General features: G+C 45.2%; 1 protein-coding gene across 2 annotated transcripts in view; it reads right to left on the bottom strand.

Annotated features, from left to right (window-relative positions):
* KCNT1 (potassium sodium-activated channel subfamily T member 1) overlaps positions 1-19,041 on the bottom strand; it is a 418,934-nt gene that overhangs the window by 106,303 nt on the left and 293,590 nt on the right. For both annotated transcript variants that reach the window (XM_030207584.1, XM_030207586.1), the window contains one exon: positions 8,152-8,332. In XM_030207584.1, coding sequence (XP_030063444.1) covers positions 8,152-8,332 — 181 coding nt within the window. The remainder of the gene's footprint in view (positions 1-8,151; positions 8,333-19,041) is intronic.

Here is a 19,041-nt window from a genome sequence, read left to right as displayed (position 1 = left end):
ACTGAAGCTCGGGGAAAGGAAGACTTTGTTGAGCGGAAGGCTCCAGGTGCGGCAACTTTGGACACTATCTCGGAAGCGATTCAAGCATTAACTATGACGGTTGCATCTGTTGTGAGTAAACTAGACTCCTTAAACATAGCATTTGAGATGTTTAAGAAAGAATATGAAAGAGCAAATGAGGTGGTTCAGAACGATATCTCCAATTTAAAATTAAAAACAGATTTGCTTATTAAGGATAAAACTATGATACATCGAAAAATTGAACAGTTCGAAAACTACAACAGGCGTTTGAATTTACGTCTTTTGAATTTTCCTCGATCCTTAGAAATGACTCCAATGGCAATGTTCAAGAAATATTTAGTTGAAATACTTCAATACTCTCCAGATTTAATTCCTCCAGTGGCTAAGATTTATTATTTACCTGTTCCAAAAAATATGGAGAAGAAGAAAGACGTTAAAGACTTGCAAAATCTAACTGAATTTCTTGAAAAATCAGAGGTGGAAATTCTTGAACGAAAAACATTACTTGTCTCGATGGTTTTCGAGCAGGATTTAAAGTCAATACTAAAACTGTTCTTCAAAAACACTATGAAAATTTTTATGGGAGATAGAATTTGGATTTATCCTGACGTGGTGAAAACCACACAAGATAGACGAAAAGCTTTTCTAACATTTCGAGAAGAGACTCGCTCCTTAGGAGCTAGCTTTACTCTTTCCTATCCTTGTAAATGCTTAATTAAGTATTTAGATAAAAAATATATCTTTTTTGAACCTCAGCAACTGAAAGAATTTTTGGACATTAAGAAAGTTACCAGATAGTTTCTGAAAAGTAAGAAATCTGGGTTAAGATTTAATTAAGTGGATGTCAGTCCAGGCCATCTTTGTTTTCATTTTGTTTTTCTTTTCTTAAGATAAATACCACCATTTGTTTCTTAGCGCCCCCTGCCTCTTGATATTTAGGTGGTCTAAGAAAGAGTTAATTTTTTTCCTTTCTTTTAGTATGTTCTTAATATTAGGAACGTCTAAATATTTAGTTTTCATGAATGTTAATATGCTCTGATTTTCTGTAACAAGAGATAATGCTTGTAATAAATTTGAAACTTTAAATAAATAAATAAATAAAAAACAAAAACAGGTTAAAATAAACAAATAGGCAATCAATCTACAAGATCTAGGATGGAAAAAAGATGCAGTAGATTTCAAAAAAACTCCAAGATGTGCAAAATAGATGTACATAGATAATTAAAAGCCTGACACAGCCATGTTTCGCCCTCTCAAAGGGCTGCATCAGGGGCTTGAAACAGAACCTAGTCCTGTTGACAGAATGCTTCACCTACTGGTTTTTAAACTACTCTGTCCTCAGAAGCAGCTGCAGCAATGGTGGTGAATCTTTGAAGCAGCAGCAGGGATGGTGAGGGCAAAACATGGCCTTGTCAAGCTTTTAATTATCTATTTATTTTTTTAGTGGTGAATAAATTGAACATTTTGCACATCTTGGAGGATTTTTTTTTTAGATCTACTGCTTCAAAAACAGGTTTGACATATCTATACCTGTAGAAATCTGAAGCTTTTCCTTCCTATTGAATACGATATTTGAAAATTTGTGTTGAACCTTTGAACACAAGTGCAGTGAAGTGTTTTCAATTATACTATAGTTCTCTATAACCTACATGAGTAAAGTGGGACCTAACTATGCCCCACCCCAGCCCTGCCCAAATGCATGCCCCCTAGAATTTATACACTGTTCCCCAGATTATATATTTGGGCAAGAAAATTATGCATGGAAAAAAAGTATGCCTAGGCGTATTCTGTAAAGTACGCCTATATTTTGTAGAATAGGCTTAACTTCCATGCGGTATACAGAATAACGCTGAACGTCTAGAACAATGCACATAGATTTTTAGAAATGCCCATGCCCTACCGATGGCCACACCCCCTTTTTAACTATGCAACTTAGAATTTAGGTGCGCCATGTTACAGAATATGCTTAGCAAGTTGTGCGCATAAATCTTGATGCCAATTAGTGCTGATAAATGCTTGTTGACATCCACTTAACAGCACTGATTAGCTAATTATCTAATTAAGTTACGCGCATTGTTATAGAATATGCTTCGATTTCTGTGTGGAAATTAAGGTGCCATATATAGAATCCCGGGGATGGTACTCAAAACTGCACACGCAAATTTGGATGTGCACCCAATTTGCATTTGCAATTTAATTAGCGAGCTAATTAGTGCCAATAATTGGGCATTAAGAATCAATTATTGGTGTTAATTAGCAACAATCTGGATTTGTGTGTGCATCTTGCTAAGCGCTATTCTAAAAAGATACATGCACAAATTTTTAAGCATGCAACTGAAAAGGGGTGAGGCCATGGGAGGGGCATGGATGGATCAGGGGCTTTCACTAAAGATGCGCACATTATTGTAGAGTGTGCAGGATCAGCGCTTACTTTACACACAAGGTTTCATTTGGTATAAATCCTCATGTCCAAAGTTGGGTGCAGATTCTGGCGTTACATGCTATACTATAAATGGCGCCCAACTTGGAGCACTGTTTATAGACTAGCACTCAGAGTGTATTTTTTTCAGCGCCCAAATTGGGGTGCCATTTACTAAATCTAGTTCTATGTGGCTCACATTATAGAATAGCACTGACCACGTGCCTAGTAGAGATGGTCAACCTAAGTGTTGAGATAGTCGAACTTAGAGATGGTTGTCCCCGGTTTTCGGCCATAATGGAAACCGAGGACACCCATCTCAAACACAACCAAATCCAAGGCATTTGGTCATGGGAGGAGCCAGCATTCGTAGTGCACTGGTCCCCCTGACATGCCAGGACACCAACCGGGCACCCTAGGGGGCACTGCAGTGGACTTCACAAATTGCTCCCAAATTGCTCCTGTACCTTCGGTGCTGAGCCCCCCAAAACCCACTCCCCACATCTGTACACCACTACCATAGCCCTAAGGGGTGAAGGGAGGCATCTACTTGTGGGTACAGTGGGTTTCAGGTGGGTTTTGAAGGGCTCACATTTACCAGCACAAGTGTAACAGGTAGGGGGGGATGGGCCTGGGTCCACCTGCCTGAAATGCACTGCACCCACTAAAACTGCTCCAGGGACCTGCATACTGCTGTCAGGGAGCTGGGTATGACATTTGAGGCTGGCATAGAGGCTGGCAATAAATATTTTTAAAGTTTTTTTAGGGTGGGAGGGGGTTGGTGACCACTGGGGGAGGAAGGGGAGGTCATCCCCGATTCCCTCTGGTGGTCTGGGTCCGCCTGCCTGAATTGCACTACACCCACTAAAAACTGCTCCAGGGACCTGCATACTGCTGTCATGGAGCTGGGTATGACATTTGAGGCTGGCATAAAGGCTGGCAAAAAAATGTATTAAAAAAATTTTTTTGGGTGGGAGGGGGTTGGTGACCACTGGGGGACTAAGGGGAGGTGAGCCCCGATTCCCTCCGGTGGTCATCTGGTCAGTTCTGGCACATTTTCGAGGTTTGGTCGTGAACAATAAGGGACCAAGTAAAGTTGTCCAAATGCTCGTCAGGGCCGGCCTTCTTTTTTCCATTATCGGCCGAGGCCGGCCATCTCTTAACCACGCCTCTGTCCCGCCTTTGGTACACTGTCAACATGCCCCCTTGAACTTTGGCTGGCCCTGCGACGGAAAGCAGCTGAAGCTGGCCAAAATCGACTTTCGATTATACTGATTTGGCCGGCTTTAGGAGAAGGCTGGCCAACTCCCGATTTGTGTCAGAAGATGGCCGCCCTTCTCCTTTCAAGGGACACGTGATAGAATATTGAAGCTCAGGTTGAGCTAGGACACAAAAGGACGCGGTGGTACCACTTTCAGTTCCACCTGACCACGTATATAGTGGCATTATGTCATAATGATGTCATGATGCTCATTAGGGATGTGCATTCATTTAAAATGAATGAGTAAAGTGATGTGGTTGCCATGTTAGTACTAGGAATAAAACAAAATATAGAAAAGAAAATAAGATGATCCCTTTTTTATTGGACTAACTTAACATATTTTTTGATTACCTTTAAAGCTAACCTTTCTTCTTCAGATCAGAAATAAGCAAATGTTGGCAAATATCAGTATACTAGTAAAAGAGGCCCGTTTCCGAAAGAAATGAAACGGGCGCTAGCAAGGTTCCACGCCCCGTTCCCTACCTCCCTCCCTCCCTCTCTCTCCTCTGAGTTTCAGCCCCCTCCCCTCTGAGTTCCATGCCACCTACCTCCCTCCCTCCCCCCTCTCCTCCGAGTTCCAGCCCCCCTCCCCTCTGAGTTCCATGCCCCCCTACCTCCCTCCTTCTCCTCCGAGTTCCAGGCACCCCTCCCCTTCGAGTTCCAGGACCCCCTCCCTCCCCTCCCCTTCGAGTTCCAGGACCCCCTCCCTCCCCTCCCCTCCCTTCCCCTTCGAGTTCCAGGACCCCCTCCCTCCCCTTCGAATTTCAGGACGCCCCTCCCTCCCCTCCTCTCCACGCACCCCTGTCCTCCGAGTTCCAGACCCCCGCGTCTCCCTCCCTCTCTCTCTGTCCCCTCCAAGTGCAAGCACGACCTGTCCTCCGGCAGCCCCTCGCCTTCCTGTGTGCCGGCTGTAATTTAAAAATTCTTACCTCGGGGTCCGGTATCAGCAGTGAAGGCGAGTGGCGCGTCAGACTGCCTTCCCATGTGTCTCAGCTCTGCCTTTGGTCCCGCCCTTCCGGAAACAGGAAATGTGGGCTTAACCAAAGGCAGAGCTGAGACACATGGGAAGGCAGTCTGAAGCGCCACTCGCCTTCACTGCAGACGCCGGACCCCGAGGTAAGAATTTTTAAATTACAGCCGGCACGCAGGAAGGCAAGGGGCTGCCGGAGGACAGGTTGTGCTTGCACTCGGAGGGGAGAGAGAGGGAGGGAGGCGCGGGCTCCGAACTCGGAGGAGAGGAGGGGCGTGGAATTCGGAGGGGAGGAGAGAGGGATGTCCTGCAACTCAAAGGGGAGGGGTTCCTGCAACTCGGATTGAGGGAGGGATGTAGGGGGGCATGGAACTCAGAGGGGATGGGGTTGGAACTCGGAGGAGAGGGGGAGGAGGAGAGGGGGGGCCTGCAACTCGGAGGGAGGGGGGCGATTCTCTACTCACCTCCGCTGGCTGGTGCTGGGTTCCCTTCCCACTCACTGATCCGCCCTCTGACGTCATCGCCAGGGCGGAACAATGGGAAGTGTGTTACGAACCCAGGCATCCAGACGGAGGTGCAAATTATTATATAGGATATAAGTGAAACACAAAAGCATTTCACTAACAGTCTCAAAGGAAGAGGGTGGGATGGGGCTAAGTGAGAAATCAGGGGAGCTGGATGGATGACAGACAGAGAGAGATGGATGGTAGATAAGAGGGTGACAAAGCAATAGAATTTTATGGTTTATAATGGGATAGAAAACCCAAATCTTTGTCTGATGGGTATCAGAATATTTAATCATTTTGACTTCAAAAGCCTTATGTTCTTGGATTGTCTTAAAGTTTCCTTTTAGTATTCTCACCATAAAATCATTGCTGCAGTGTTCTGGTTTTGTAAAGTACTGTCCCACAGAGGTGCCATCCTGGTTGGCATTTGGCATTTTTCATCTGATGTATATGTAGATTAAATCTCATCTTTGACTTATTTCTCCAATATAGCACCCTTCTTCATACTTTTTACATTGAATGATATCGGGATGACAATGGAAATGCCAACATTATTTCCCAGATCCTTTCATGAAATTTTTAACTCAAAATAACAGGCAAACAGCTGTTTTCTGTGTCATCAATAATACTCACTATTGCATAATAATGCATACTACTTATCAACAGGCGCAGTATTGAAGAACAGAGCACACTATCAGGGGAATTTTTGAAAGAGAAGGGCGCCCATCTTCCGACACAAATCGGGAGATGGGAGTCTTTCTCTCAGGGTCGCCCAAATTGGCATAATCAAAAGCCGATTTTGGGCGCCCTCAACTGCTTTCCATCGTGGGGATGACCAAAGTTCACGGAGGCGTGTCGGCACTGTACCGAAGGCAGGACTGGGGCATGATTAAGAGATGGGCGTCCTCGGCCGATAATGGAAAAAAGAAGGTCGCCCTGATGAGCATTTGGCCGACTTTACTTGGTCCATTTTTTTCACGACCAAGCCTCGAAAAGGTGCCCGAACTGACCAGATGACCACCGGAGGAAATTGGCGATGACCTCCCCTTTCTCCCCTGGTCACCAACCCCCTCCCACCCTAAAAAAAATGTAAAAACATTTTTTGCCAGCCTCTATGCCAGCTTCAAATGTCATACCCAGCTCCATGACAGCAGTATGCCGGTCTCTGGAGCAGTTTTTAGTGGGTGCAGTGCACTTCAGGCAGGTGGACCCAGGCCCATCCCCCCCTACCTGTTAAACTTGTGGTGGTAAATGGGAGCCCTCCAAAACCCACCACAAACCCACTGTACCCACATCTAGGTGCCCCCCTTCATCCCTAACTGTGGTGTACAGTTGTGTGGAGTGGGTTTTGGGGGGGGGGGTTGGGGGGCTCAGCACCGAAGGTAAGGGACCTATGCACCTAGGAGCAATTTGTGAAGTCCACTGCAGTGCCCCCTAGGGTGCCCGGTTGGTGTCCTGGCATGTCAGGGGGACCAGTGCACTATGAATGCTGGCTCCTCCCATGACCAAATGCCTTGGATTTCGTCGTTTTTGAGATGGGTGTCCTCGGTTTCCATTATGGCCGAAAACCGGGGATGACCATCTCTAAGGTCGACCATCTCAACATTTAGGTCGACCATCTCTAAGGTCGACCTAAATGTTGAGATTTGGGCGTCCCTGACCGTATTATCGAAACGAAAGGTGGACACCCATCTTGTTTCGATAATACGAGTTTCCCCGCCCCTTCGCCGGGACATCCTTAGAGATGGGCGCCCTTAGAGATGGTCGTCCCCGTTTGAAAATGCCCCTCATTGTGAGCAACAGGGCTCACTTCTGACAACATTGTCCCTGAAATGAAAATAATATTATAAACAGAACAAAATGAAAAATCCTGAAATCAACATGGGAAACTAAAACAAAACAATATTTGTTCTGCACACCACTAATGTGCATGCACTGAGTTGTCATCATGAAGCTCATCAAGATGGTTTTTATTTCACTATACATATGTCGGACACACATGTCAGCAACAATGGCTCAAACTGCTAGGCACTGGGAGTCATACAGTTTGTGCTACTCATTTCAGGACCACAATGAAAAAATCCCAGAGAGGAAGATGTTTAACCAACAGGCTGTCAACCTACTGATCATGAAGAAAACCCCATTTAAATGTGCTGAGTCGCATCTTGTGGGTGAATGGTCTTTTGTTATTCAGCAGTAACCAACAACAAGTACTTCAAATTCCTTTCCATAATAGTATTAAAATTTGTTCATGCTATATCTGCTGAGTTGTCATCCAAGTTAATTGGAAATTACTTTGCACCGCTATGAGAAGTCCATGACCCCCCAACACATCCTAATTTTTTCAAATCTAATAGCCAAATTGCAATAAAGTAGACCTGGAATACGCTATCCCCCGGATTCTATATAATGTATCTTAAACGTTGGCGCACTAACACACGTAGTGCTATTCTATAAATCACTCATAGCACTATTATATAAATCATGTCTACAGTAAGACGCAGTTTATAGAATAGCGCATAGGCCAGGGGAACACACGTACAGTTAGGTGTGGCCATTTATGCTGCTGAAAACCTAGTGTAACTGCCCACACCTAAATATATGCGTGTAAATGTGACTGACATGCCTACACTCTTCCCATGGCCATGCCTCCTTTTCAGCTACGAAGGTTGGAATTTATACACGCCTCTTTTTAGAATACGCCTAACAAGAAGTGCAGGTAAATTCCAATTATTGCCAATTAGTGATGATAATTGGTTATCGGCCAATTATCATGACTAACTGGATCATTACTCAATTGAGTAGCCTGCATAAATTGGCCACGTGCACAATTTAATGCATGCTACTCACTGTGCCTTTTATAGAATCTAGCCCTTTATATATTAATAATAATTCTCCTCAAAATTACCTACAATGTTGGGCCAAATATTCAACAATGTAGCATTTCCATCTAACTGCAGTGCATCAGCCTTACCTGTAGAGGCAGCACCACAAGTGCAACACAAATCATAATAACCACCAGCAGTTGGGAAGGCCAAATCTTAGGAGTCACGTCTCCATAGCCCACAGTAGAGAAGGTAACAATGCAGAAATAGAAGGACTTGAAGAGAGAAAGGTTGTCGACTGCTCTTTCCAAGTGCTGAATACCACAAGTTCTGAAAAACAGAAGTGAGGTGTTTCTACAATCACATACTGTAACACATGGGCAAAGGCTGCAGAAGAAGACATATCAGGTACTTAAGAGTGCTAACTCTTTCGGAGTTTTATCAGGGCACCCTCTCTACTGAAACCAATCAAGAAGACCAGATGGCAGTTAGGTGTGTAGAAGAGCTTTGCCTGCCTCAACTCAAATTATGAAAAACATATCATTAAAAAATGATTTTCTCCTCTTACAAGTAAATACTGCTGGATTTCAATGCTATATACCAGCAGGCTAAAATACTGCTTTAACTAGTAAGCAAACCTCCACCCAACAGAAAATGGAATTCCTACTGCAGTCGTGGTAACCTTCTTAAATCGATAAGACCCACACACATGCAGAAAGAACAGCTTGCTATGGCATGTGCAACTCTTAAATTCTTAACTGTTTTTCAAAGTGCTTATTCTATATGGCTATCAGCTTTGTTTCTGACATCATAGCAATTACTGTCTCTGCAGGCTATAACATTTACAGAAAAGTACTATGCCTACTAGCTGTGATCTTTTCAAATATCAGTTTAAAATTCTTGTAACTGTATGATTAGTCATTGCAATTATTCTCCGGAAAAACATTACAGTGTGTTTCTACAAAGCTAAAAGCCACTTTATATACATGAGCTGCTTGGGGTTCTCCATCTGTCTCTTATTCATCTATACTGTTGGGTCTTAGGGTTGCCATTTCACCGAGTTCTCATGATGATGTACGCCAAGCAGCACCAAGACCTGATGGGTCAGTACAGGCACAGTGAAATGTTTCTGCCTTTACCCTCAAATTCTATTAGTGCGACTTGAGTTGCATGTGCAACTCAGTTGGTTAATGAGCCATTCAGCGCTGATAATTGGATGTTAACAATTATCGGCACAAATTGGCACTACTTGCTAAGTGTATTCTATACGTTAGTCCGCATAAATTCTACCATGTGGATCTCAAAGGGGTGTGGACATGGGAGGGTTATGGGCGGGTCAGGGGCATTCCTAGAATTTGCCTGCAGTGTTATAGAATATGTCCGTTCCATGTGTAATTTAGGCATCGGCACGTACACCAGGTTTTCACTGGTATAAATGACTGCACCTAAATATAGTCATAGAAAACGGGTGTTGGATGTATTCTATAAACTACGCCTAGATTTAGGCATATTCTATAGACCATGCCTAAATTTAGGCACGGTTTATATAATACGCCTAGATGTATTTTTTTCGGTACAGATTTTTTTAGGTGCAATATATAGAATCTAGCTCTAAACGTCTTGGTGATCACATCTTGGAGAAATGGGCACAATCCTGCTTACCATTTTAATTTTGCTTATGTATGATTTTATTTTTCCTGTGTTTTATTTTTTCTATTTATAATTACCCAGTTATTCAGTTCATTTCTAGGTTTCATTTTGGTTTGGTTTCTCTCTTAGTAAAAAGAAGAAACCATTCATTACATCTCTAAAATAGATCTGCTTTATTGAAAAACAATTAGAATTACATCTCCATATATGTAGTGGGGAAGAAAAAAAACCAGTATTAGATAAGCTGTTTTGGGTTGACCTGGATGAGATGGCAACCCTTAGTCTCAGTTCTCATTCAGTCACCATTAATGGGATGATGTTGCAATGAATAAGGTATTGCAAAATCAATTTTTAAACTTTCTACAGTGCTTCTAAATGGTCACAAAGCAGATTTTAAAAGGGACCCTCCTAGTCGAGTTTCTTTTTGAAAATCCAGGAATGGGCCAGTGTCATAGTGAGTCTTTACCTGGTATACTTTGCAAGTGCAAAACATGAGGGATAAAGCAGGTATGGGGATTTCAACATAAAAATCTTCCACAGGTCTTCCCTAACTTCCAACTTGGTGATGCCTCTTCCCTAAATACAAGGGAAGTGATTTCCAAAAGGTTTTTTTCCCTATGTGTAAACCAGTGCATTTTTTCTAGCGAAAAAGGTGCCGGTACTCAAATGCCAGGCCACCCTTCATGGGTGGGGTGATCACTGAGGGACCCACCCCACAATAGCCAGGCCCTCTACAACCAGTCATAGAACCTATGACAAAGGCAGAATTGGTGTGTAGAGCCTTTCATTAAAACTTGGGGACCATGGGTCATATTTAGCAGACAATAGAAAAGGTGCCAGTACTCAGTACCCCCTCAAAAAAAGCCCTGGTGTAAACACATATTTACCCAATAAATATTTTTGAAAATGGTCCCCATAACAATCTTTTTCAATCTAGTCTTGGGGTACTCCTCAATTTAGTCTTCAGGATATTTCATATGCATGAAATAGGGAACAGAAATCCAATACAACAGCTCAAATGTTAAACAGCTTCTATAGAAAGTGCTGCAGGGATAAGGGTTATTCAATGAGTACTCCTCAAGAAGGCTGCTTGAGGGTAATGTTTAGGAGGAGACAGGCACAAATATTCTACACATTAAAGCAAGGACAAAAATCACAGTGTTAGGAAGTGATACATGGGAACAAAGATAAGACAGCCCAGCTATGACTACCAACAATACAGTCACCCCTTCCCTGCTCAGGCCTTTGAGAAGCAATAATTAGGCCTGGTGTACTTCTAATGTGCACTACCTCAACAGAATGGAAGATGTAAGTGCAGGTTCCAGGACCTCAGAGGGCTATTTCTGCACAGATTTTGCTTCTGTTGTATCTGGGGCACCTCTTTCAATGAGGCCTGGTGCACAAAGATGGCAGATACTAAACTGAATCAATAGAATAGGCATAGAGGCCTTCATTCACAGTCCTTAAATACCGTAAACACTTTAGGGCTCAAAATAGTCACTTAAAAGAAAGAGACCTTTGGATGGAACCCTTTGGTTCCTTTCTTCAGAGACGCCATGTTTTCAATCCTCCAACTAAATGCAGAAATTAAACAACAGGAGACATTTGGGCTCATTTTCGAACGAGAAGGGCGGCCATCTTTCGACACAAATCGGGAGATGGGCGTCCTTCTCCCAGGGTCACCCAAATCGGCATAATCGAAAGCCGATTTTGGGCGCCCTCAACTGCTTTCCGTCATGGGGACGACCACAGTTCCCGGGGGCGTGTCGGAAGCATAGCGAAGGCAGGACTGGGACGTGCTTAACAAATAGTAACATAGAGGGGCTTAATCGAACAGGGGCACCCATCTATAAGGGCGGCCATCTCTAATGACGGCCCCGTTAAGCGGTGTACCCGACTGTATTATTGAAACAAGATGGCCGGCCATCTTTCATTTCGATAATACGGTCGGGGCCGGCCAAATCTCAACATTTGAGCCGCCCTTAGAGATCGCCGGCGTTAGAGATGGCCGCCATTGGTTTTCGCCGATAATGGAAACTAATGGTGGCCATCTCAAACCCGGCCAAATCCAAGCCATTTGGTTGTGGGAGGAGCCAGCATTTATAGTGCACTGGTCCCCCTCACATGCCAGGACACCAACCGGGCACCCTAGGTGGCACTGCAGTGGACTTCACAAATTGATCCCAGGTGCATAGCTCCCTTACCTTGGGTGCTGGCCCCCCCCCCCCCCAAACCCACTACCCACAACTGTACAACACTACCATAGCGCTTAAAGGGTAATGGGGGGCACCTAGATGTGGGTACAGTGGGTTTTAGGTGGGTTTTGGAGGGCTCCCATTTACCAGCACAAGTGTAACAGGTAGGGGAGGGATGGGCCTGGGTCCACCTGCCTGAAGTGCACTGCAGTACCCACTAAAAACTGCTCCAGGGACCTGCATAGTGCTGTGATGGAGTTGGGTATGACATTTGAGGTTGGCATAGAGGCTGGCAAAAAAATGTTTTTAATTTTTTTTATGGGTGGGAGGGGGTTGGTGACCACTGGGGGAGTAAGGGGAGGTGATCCCTGATTCCCTCCGGTGGTCACCTGGTCAGTTTGGGCACCTTTTCAAGGCTTGGTCGTGAACAAAAAAGGACCAAGTAAAGTCGGCTAAATGCTTGTCAGAGCCGGCCTTCTTTTTTCCATTATCAGCCAAGGCCGGCCATCTCTTAACCACGCCCCGTCCCGCCTTCGGCACACTGCCGACAGGCCCCCTTGAACTTTGGCCGGCTCTGCGACGGAAAGCAGTTGAAGCCGGCCAAAATCGGCTTTCGATTATACCGATTTGGCTGGCCTTCTCCTTCGAAAATAAGCAGGATAGTAACATAGTAGATGACGGCAGAGACAGACCTGCACAGTCCATCCAGTCTGCCCAAAAAGATAACTCATATGTGCTACTTTTTGTGTATACCTGACCTTGATATGTATCTGCCATTTTCAGGGCACAGACTGTAGAAGTCTGCCCAGCACTAGCCCCGCGTCCCAACCACTAGCCCCGCCTCCCATGACCGGCTCTGCCACCCAATCTCGACTAAGGGCGTCCTCGGCAGATAATTGAAAAAAGAAGGGCGTCCCTGACGAACACTTGGCCGACTTTACTTTGTCCTTTTTTTTTTACAACCAAGCCACAAAAATGTGTCCTAAATGACCAGATGACCACCGGAGGGAATCGGGGATGACCTCCCACTTACTCCCCCAGTGATCACTAACCCCTTCCCACCCTAAAAAAAAAAACTTTAAAAATATTTTTCCAGCCTCAAATATCATACTCAGCTCCATGACAGCAGTATGCAGGTCCCTGGAGCAGTTTTAGTGGGTGCAGTGCACTTCAGGCAGGTGGACCCAGGCCCCCCCCCCCCCCCACCTGTTAAACTTGTGGTGGTAAATGTAAGCCCTCCAAAACCCACCACAAACCCACTGTACCCACATCTAGGTGCCCCCCTTCATCCCTAAGGGCTATGGTAGTGGTGTACAGTTGTGGGGAGTGGGTTTTAGAGGGGGTTTGGGGGACTCAGCGCACAAGGTAAGGGAGCTGTGCACCTGGGAGCTTTTTCTGAAGTCCACTGTAGTGTCCCCTAGGGTGCCCGGTTGGTGTCCTGGCATGTCAGGGGGACCAGTGCACTACGAATTCTGGCTCCTCCCACGACCAAAGGGCTTGCATTTGGTCATTTCTGAAATGGGCGTCCTCGGTTTCCATTATCGCCGAAAATCGGGGATGACCATCTCTAGGAACGACCATCTCTAAGGTCGACCTAAATGTGGAGATTTGGGTGTCCCCGACCGTATTATCGAAACGAAAGATGGCCGCCCATCTTGTTTCGATAATACGGGTTTCCCCGCCCCTTCGCGGGGATGTCCTGCGAGGACGCCCTCAGGAAAACTTGGGCGCCCCATTCGATTATGCCCATCATTGTCTGTCATCAAGGAGGATACACAAAACACAGGAAGAAGCTGCTGGTTCAGGCCCTCTAGCATGGCTGGACGCAGCATAACCTTGTATGATTTCTTTACAGAAGAGAGGTGAGTGTCCCTTGCAAATAGAATGAGGCTGCACTGGAACAAAAGTGGAGAGAAAAGAACTTCCTGTAACACTTTTGTTTTGGAGTACAGCAGCTGCCTGTTCCACTGCTGAGAAAACCACATCAGTAGCACACTGGTTCCCCAAACTGGGGCTAGGGCAATGGTGCGACAGTAGAAGGAAGACTTGAGTCTTAACTAGTGAAGGTCTGTGAGGCAAATAAAACGGAAGCTTACACAGAGTCTCATTCTTGCCCATCTCTGAGGCCACGAGGACAGTTTTGGAAAAGAGATTTTTATGAAGATTTCTAAAGCTATTTACCCAGGTAAAACAGCTTAGCTTTAAAATGCCTTCCTCTGCTCTGCTGGAGGACTTTACTGGCTTTCACAGCCATTTCCGGAAGCAAGTTTAGAGGATGCAAGTACACAGACTTTTTTTTTTTAATTTCATTTTTTATTTTGCTTGTCATTTTATTAGGTTCGTTTATTTAAAATAAAATGAGAAACAAAGTAAAAAAAATTCTAAAAATTCTCAGCTTCCAGAGCAAAAGAAGCAAAATAAATAAATAAATAACAATAAAATAAAAACCTATTCATGGTCTCTCTTCCCAATTCCTCTCTCCCTCACCCATAGGGCCAGTAAGTTCTTCATGGGGCAGTAATCCTTGGTCACTCCTGTCCAAATGATGAGCTAATACCAATGACTCCAAAAAGAAAGAGAAAAACTAGGGATTATCCTGATGCTGTCCCAGTAATCAGTTTCCCTTGCCAGTTTGGCATTTCGAGGGGGACAAAAACCATTGGGGGATTAAGGGGGCAACCTCCCTAATCCCTCCAGTGGGGTGCTGTTTAATAGCAGCTGTTTACTAATCATAGAAGTGGTTGGTAGCAGGTGTAACTCCTGATGACGATCTTTTAGGACATAAAAATTTAGTCCCTTCTGAAATGGGGAATAAACTTCTATGAACTTGCCACACTCTTGTCCTGATCAGATCTATTTGCATGCTCTTTGGTTTAAAACCAAAGTGCATATAGGATCACACAGTCCTAAGTATGCCTATGCTGACACTGAATATCAGTTGGCACCCGCATAACTTCTGGGTACCAATCTGAAGTATTCTGATCCCTCTTACTCCTTCCCACTCATCTGAAACATCAACAAAACCCCCCTTCCGATCCTCTCCTTCCTTCCACTCCCTGGAACTTCAACAGAGGTTTCGGAGAGGGTTTGAGAGGGTTTAGACCAGGTTGGGGGGGGGGGGGGGAGAGAGCACAAATAATAGTAACAAATGTACTTGACATTTTCATAAGTATGGTTGCTAGATTATCCTCCTTGGCTATCCACACAAAATAGTAAGGGCCCAGTAGGTGGAGGTACTTCTGTAGATGCTAACCGGGACCTACGTGCATTGTTTCCCTGTGAAAACGGACTGCAATGTATATGTTACAAGTTCCCATTTTTGAATAGTCCCAGCATGGACTATTCAAAAATGTCCTCCTATTTTTAAAACGTTATCATTTCCGGACACCTGTCATTGCCCCCACTCCACTTTGTGCAAACTCTCCCCTAACAGTATGCTTGGAGGATTCAAGTACCCTTGCTGGCCAGTAGGACTGATGTCATATTACAGAATGTCATCTCCTTTTCCCCTTTCTCCCCGGGGTCAGGCATCACTCCATCGGACAGGAGACCAGGGGCGTATCTGCGTGGGGCCACAGGGGCCTGGGCCCCCGCAGATTTCGCCCTGGCTCCCCTCCCCGCCGTCAACCCTCCCCCGCTGCTTACTTTTGCTGGCGCCGAGGTCCGACCCGCAATCTCCGTTTTTCGTCTTCCTCCGTGGCCATGCTTCCAGGAAGTAACGCTGCAGTGCTGATTCGTTGAATCCAGTTCGACGTCTGACGTCAGACGTCGAACTGGATTCAACGAATCAGCACTGCAGCGTTACTTCCTGGAAGCATGGCCACGGAGGAAGACGAAAAACGGAGATTGCGGGTCGGACCTCGGCGCCAGCAAAAGTAAGCAGCGGGGGAGGGTTGACGGCGGGGAGGGGGTGGAGAGAGGCGGCGGCGGCGGCGGCGGGGGGGGGGGAGGCAAAAATGTGCCCCCCCTCTCTGGCTGTGGCCCCCCCTACCGCCGGATTCCAGATACGCCCCTGCAGGAGACTGAAAGTGTGGGATCTTAAATCATGATCTTCCTACTGCTATATATGTTCGAGAAGGTTATACTAAGTGGAAGGGATTTTGGATTTAACTCACACCTTTTTTTTTTTAGTTGCAGCTTAGGATCAGTGATCCAATTTGATGCCAATTTATTTATTTATATACCATACAAAGCCCAAAGACATCAAGGTGATTCCTATTAATACATGAAACAAATAAAAACAAGTAGTATGTAAACAAAATAAAATTAAGAAACAAATAATGATAAAAGAGAGGATTAATTACTTATAATTTGGAATTCCTTTTCTCACTTCTTCACATTAATAACTCTTATTTGTAAACCGCTTTGATTTTACAAAAGGTGGTATATTAAATTTCAAAAAACTAAACTAACGTAATATAGCACAATAGGATAAAGGTACAGAGCCCCTAAACTACGCCCATCAGAACTCCAGTCCCTCCAGAATCCAATGGCCACAATTACAAATCTGATCTTCATTTTTTTTTTAATTCTTTAAGGATGATTCCTTTCTGATGGCCCCAGTTTAATAAAATTCCATAGTCTTGGCGCCATATAAGCAAAGGCAGATTGTCCTCACATTCAAGCCTTATAGATAATGAAGGAATTTCTCTGTGAACATTGCAGTGCTCTCATTAATATATAGGGAATCATATGGAAAGATAAATGCAGAGGTTTCCATTTATAAAAAAACCTAAAATGCCAGAACTATAGGCATTAAGAGAACTTGGTCCTATTCTATGAAATCCTTGGACAAATTTTATACTCTAATTGGTTTGTCTGTCGGTTTAGTACAATAATATTTCCAAAGATGGATGAATAACATAACATCGTTAAAAAGTGTGAAACCTGACAAATTTGAATTAGAATTTATCTTCCTGGTGCCAGAAATCAGACTAAATAAAAACAGCATCTGCTGTGTACTAACATGTAGAGCGTTCTCAACATGTCTAACCCTCTATTTCATCATAGTTTTCCAAGTGACTCTAAAATTCACACTGATGGAAAAAGCAGCCTTGCCCTTCTGTGGCCAAATGGCAACACACGATGTGATGCTCGGGTGCTACAAAGTGCCAAACATTGTCAACAAGAACTACCAGGTTGGTGGTAGCCACCATCAATGGGAGCGTGTTTGTTTTTAGTGTTTTTTATGCTTGAAAGCTAGCCAAGAACACTAGTCTTGGCTGCTCTGCAGATATAGTCAAAATACATCAAGAAGGACACACCACCTTCCAGTCTGTCACAGTATTTGATATATGCCAAAAAGATGGGAACAGAATATCCATAGCAGATGGTGTCCATCAGGAATGCACAATACACTCAAGAAAGCTCAGTTGTCTTACCCCGTACTGGTTTTCTTTTTTCATTATTTTTTTTCCAAAATGCATCATTAAGAACTGGATTCTGTAAATGACGGCCAAATTTGGATGCTGAAAAAAATGAGTGCTAAACACTATTCTATGAACTGGGCACCATGTGTAGAACAGCACTTAGTGCCAGGATCCACACCCAATTTTGGCCTTGAGGATTTATACCAACTGAAACCTAGTGCAGAACTTTCATATTCTACATCAGTGTTTCCCAAGTCCAGTCCTGGAGTACCACTTGCCAGTCAGGTTTTCAGGACATCCTGTCAGGTTCTCAGGTTCAGAGCCCGCGGGGCCGGGCTCTGAAGCAAACTTGAGCCCTTGGGCTGCTGACGAGGAGCGACAGCAGCAGGCAAAACCCACCAACCAATGCTGGGCAAGCACACCGACACCGGCAGGGACTGCAGGCACCGCCCAGCGAGCCGGAACACACGGACTGGAACACTGCACTGGAATTCCCCGGACTGGAGGACACAGGACTGGAACCCCGGACCGGAACACTGGACTGGAATCCCCCAAACTGGAATACTGGACTGGAATCCCCTGGACTGGAGGATACAGGACTGGAACACTGGACTGGAGCACACCGGACTGGTCCACACAGCTTCACCTGCACTTAGCTACTAAGCCCCCCAGGAGTTGAGCTCCTGGGTTCGAGTAGCCGGCAGGACTTACTGGACGACACAGGGACCAGGACTAGAACAAGCTGTAACTGAAGTGCACCGAACTCCTAAAGTGACCAAAAGTGTTCCTAAGCCCAGCACCAACAGAAAAGCTCCTAAGCCCTCCACTAACAGCAGTGCTCCTAACAGAAACTAACAGGGGTGCCCCTACGCCCTACACTAACAGAAGTGCAGGGAAGCCACAAGGGAAAAGGAAGGGAAGACAAATGCCAGACCTAACACTGGTGCTTCCTAAGCACCAAGCTGCAGCAGCTAAACATGGGTTCTCACCCCGGTGCTTCCTAAGCACCCAGCTACAGCAGCTAAACACAGGTCACAAGGAAAAGAGGGGAAAGCACAAGGAAACAAGCAGGAAAGCCAAATACCCAAACAACAAAAGGTGCTTCCTAAACACTTACTAACAAGGGTGCTCCCAGCACCAAACTCCAGCACTGCACTAACAGCAGTGCTACACACCGTAGCAAAAGGGAAAGCAGAGGAGCCAAAGGGAAAAACAGGGAAGACAAACACACAAGTCACAAGTGCACACTGACTGCACTAAACTAACCTGGACCTAAAGCAAGTAGCCAGAAGCAAACTCCACTGTTGCAAAGGCTCTGAAGGAAACAACATCACTTCCTTATCAAGGCCCTCCCTGATGATGTCACATTCCCTAGCCCCAGGCAACAGCACACTGACCCAGAGAGGCCCAACCCACACCAATGTAAAACCGTGAAGCACTTGAAGCCAGTACACCCAAAGAGAGGTAGAGCTAACTCAGTCCACCCACACAGCTGTAGTAAAGTAAAACAATTAACCCCATGCTGCTGGAAGCTGCCAGCACAGAGAGACAGAGCCAGCTCAGAAAGGACAGACAAAAGAAACAGAAGCCAGCTAAGAAGCTGACCCCCAGGAAAGAGGTAAGTTTGAGAGGGGTTCTGACCCAAATGCCTTGGATTTATTGTTTTTGAGATGGGCGCCATCGGTTTCCATTATGGGGGAAAACCGAGGGCGCTCATCTCTAAATCTGGCGATCGAGATTTGGGCACCCCCAACCATATTATCGTAACGAAAGATGGACGCCCATCTCGTTTCGAAAATACGGTTGGCCCTGCCCCTTTGCGGCG

Source organism: Microcaecilia unicolor, chromosome 6 (genome assembly GCF_901765095.1).
Source record: "Microcaecilia unicolor chromosome 6, aMicUni1.1, whole genome shotgun sequence".
In the NCBI taxonomy this organism is placed as follows: domain Eukaryota; kingdom Metazoa; phylum Chordata; class Amphibia; order Gymnophiona; family Siphonopidae; genus Microcaecilia; species Microcaecilia unicolor.
Note: the sequence above shows the minus strand (reverse complement) of the source record. Positions and strands in the feature narration are given on the sequence as shown.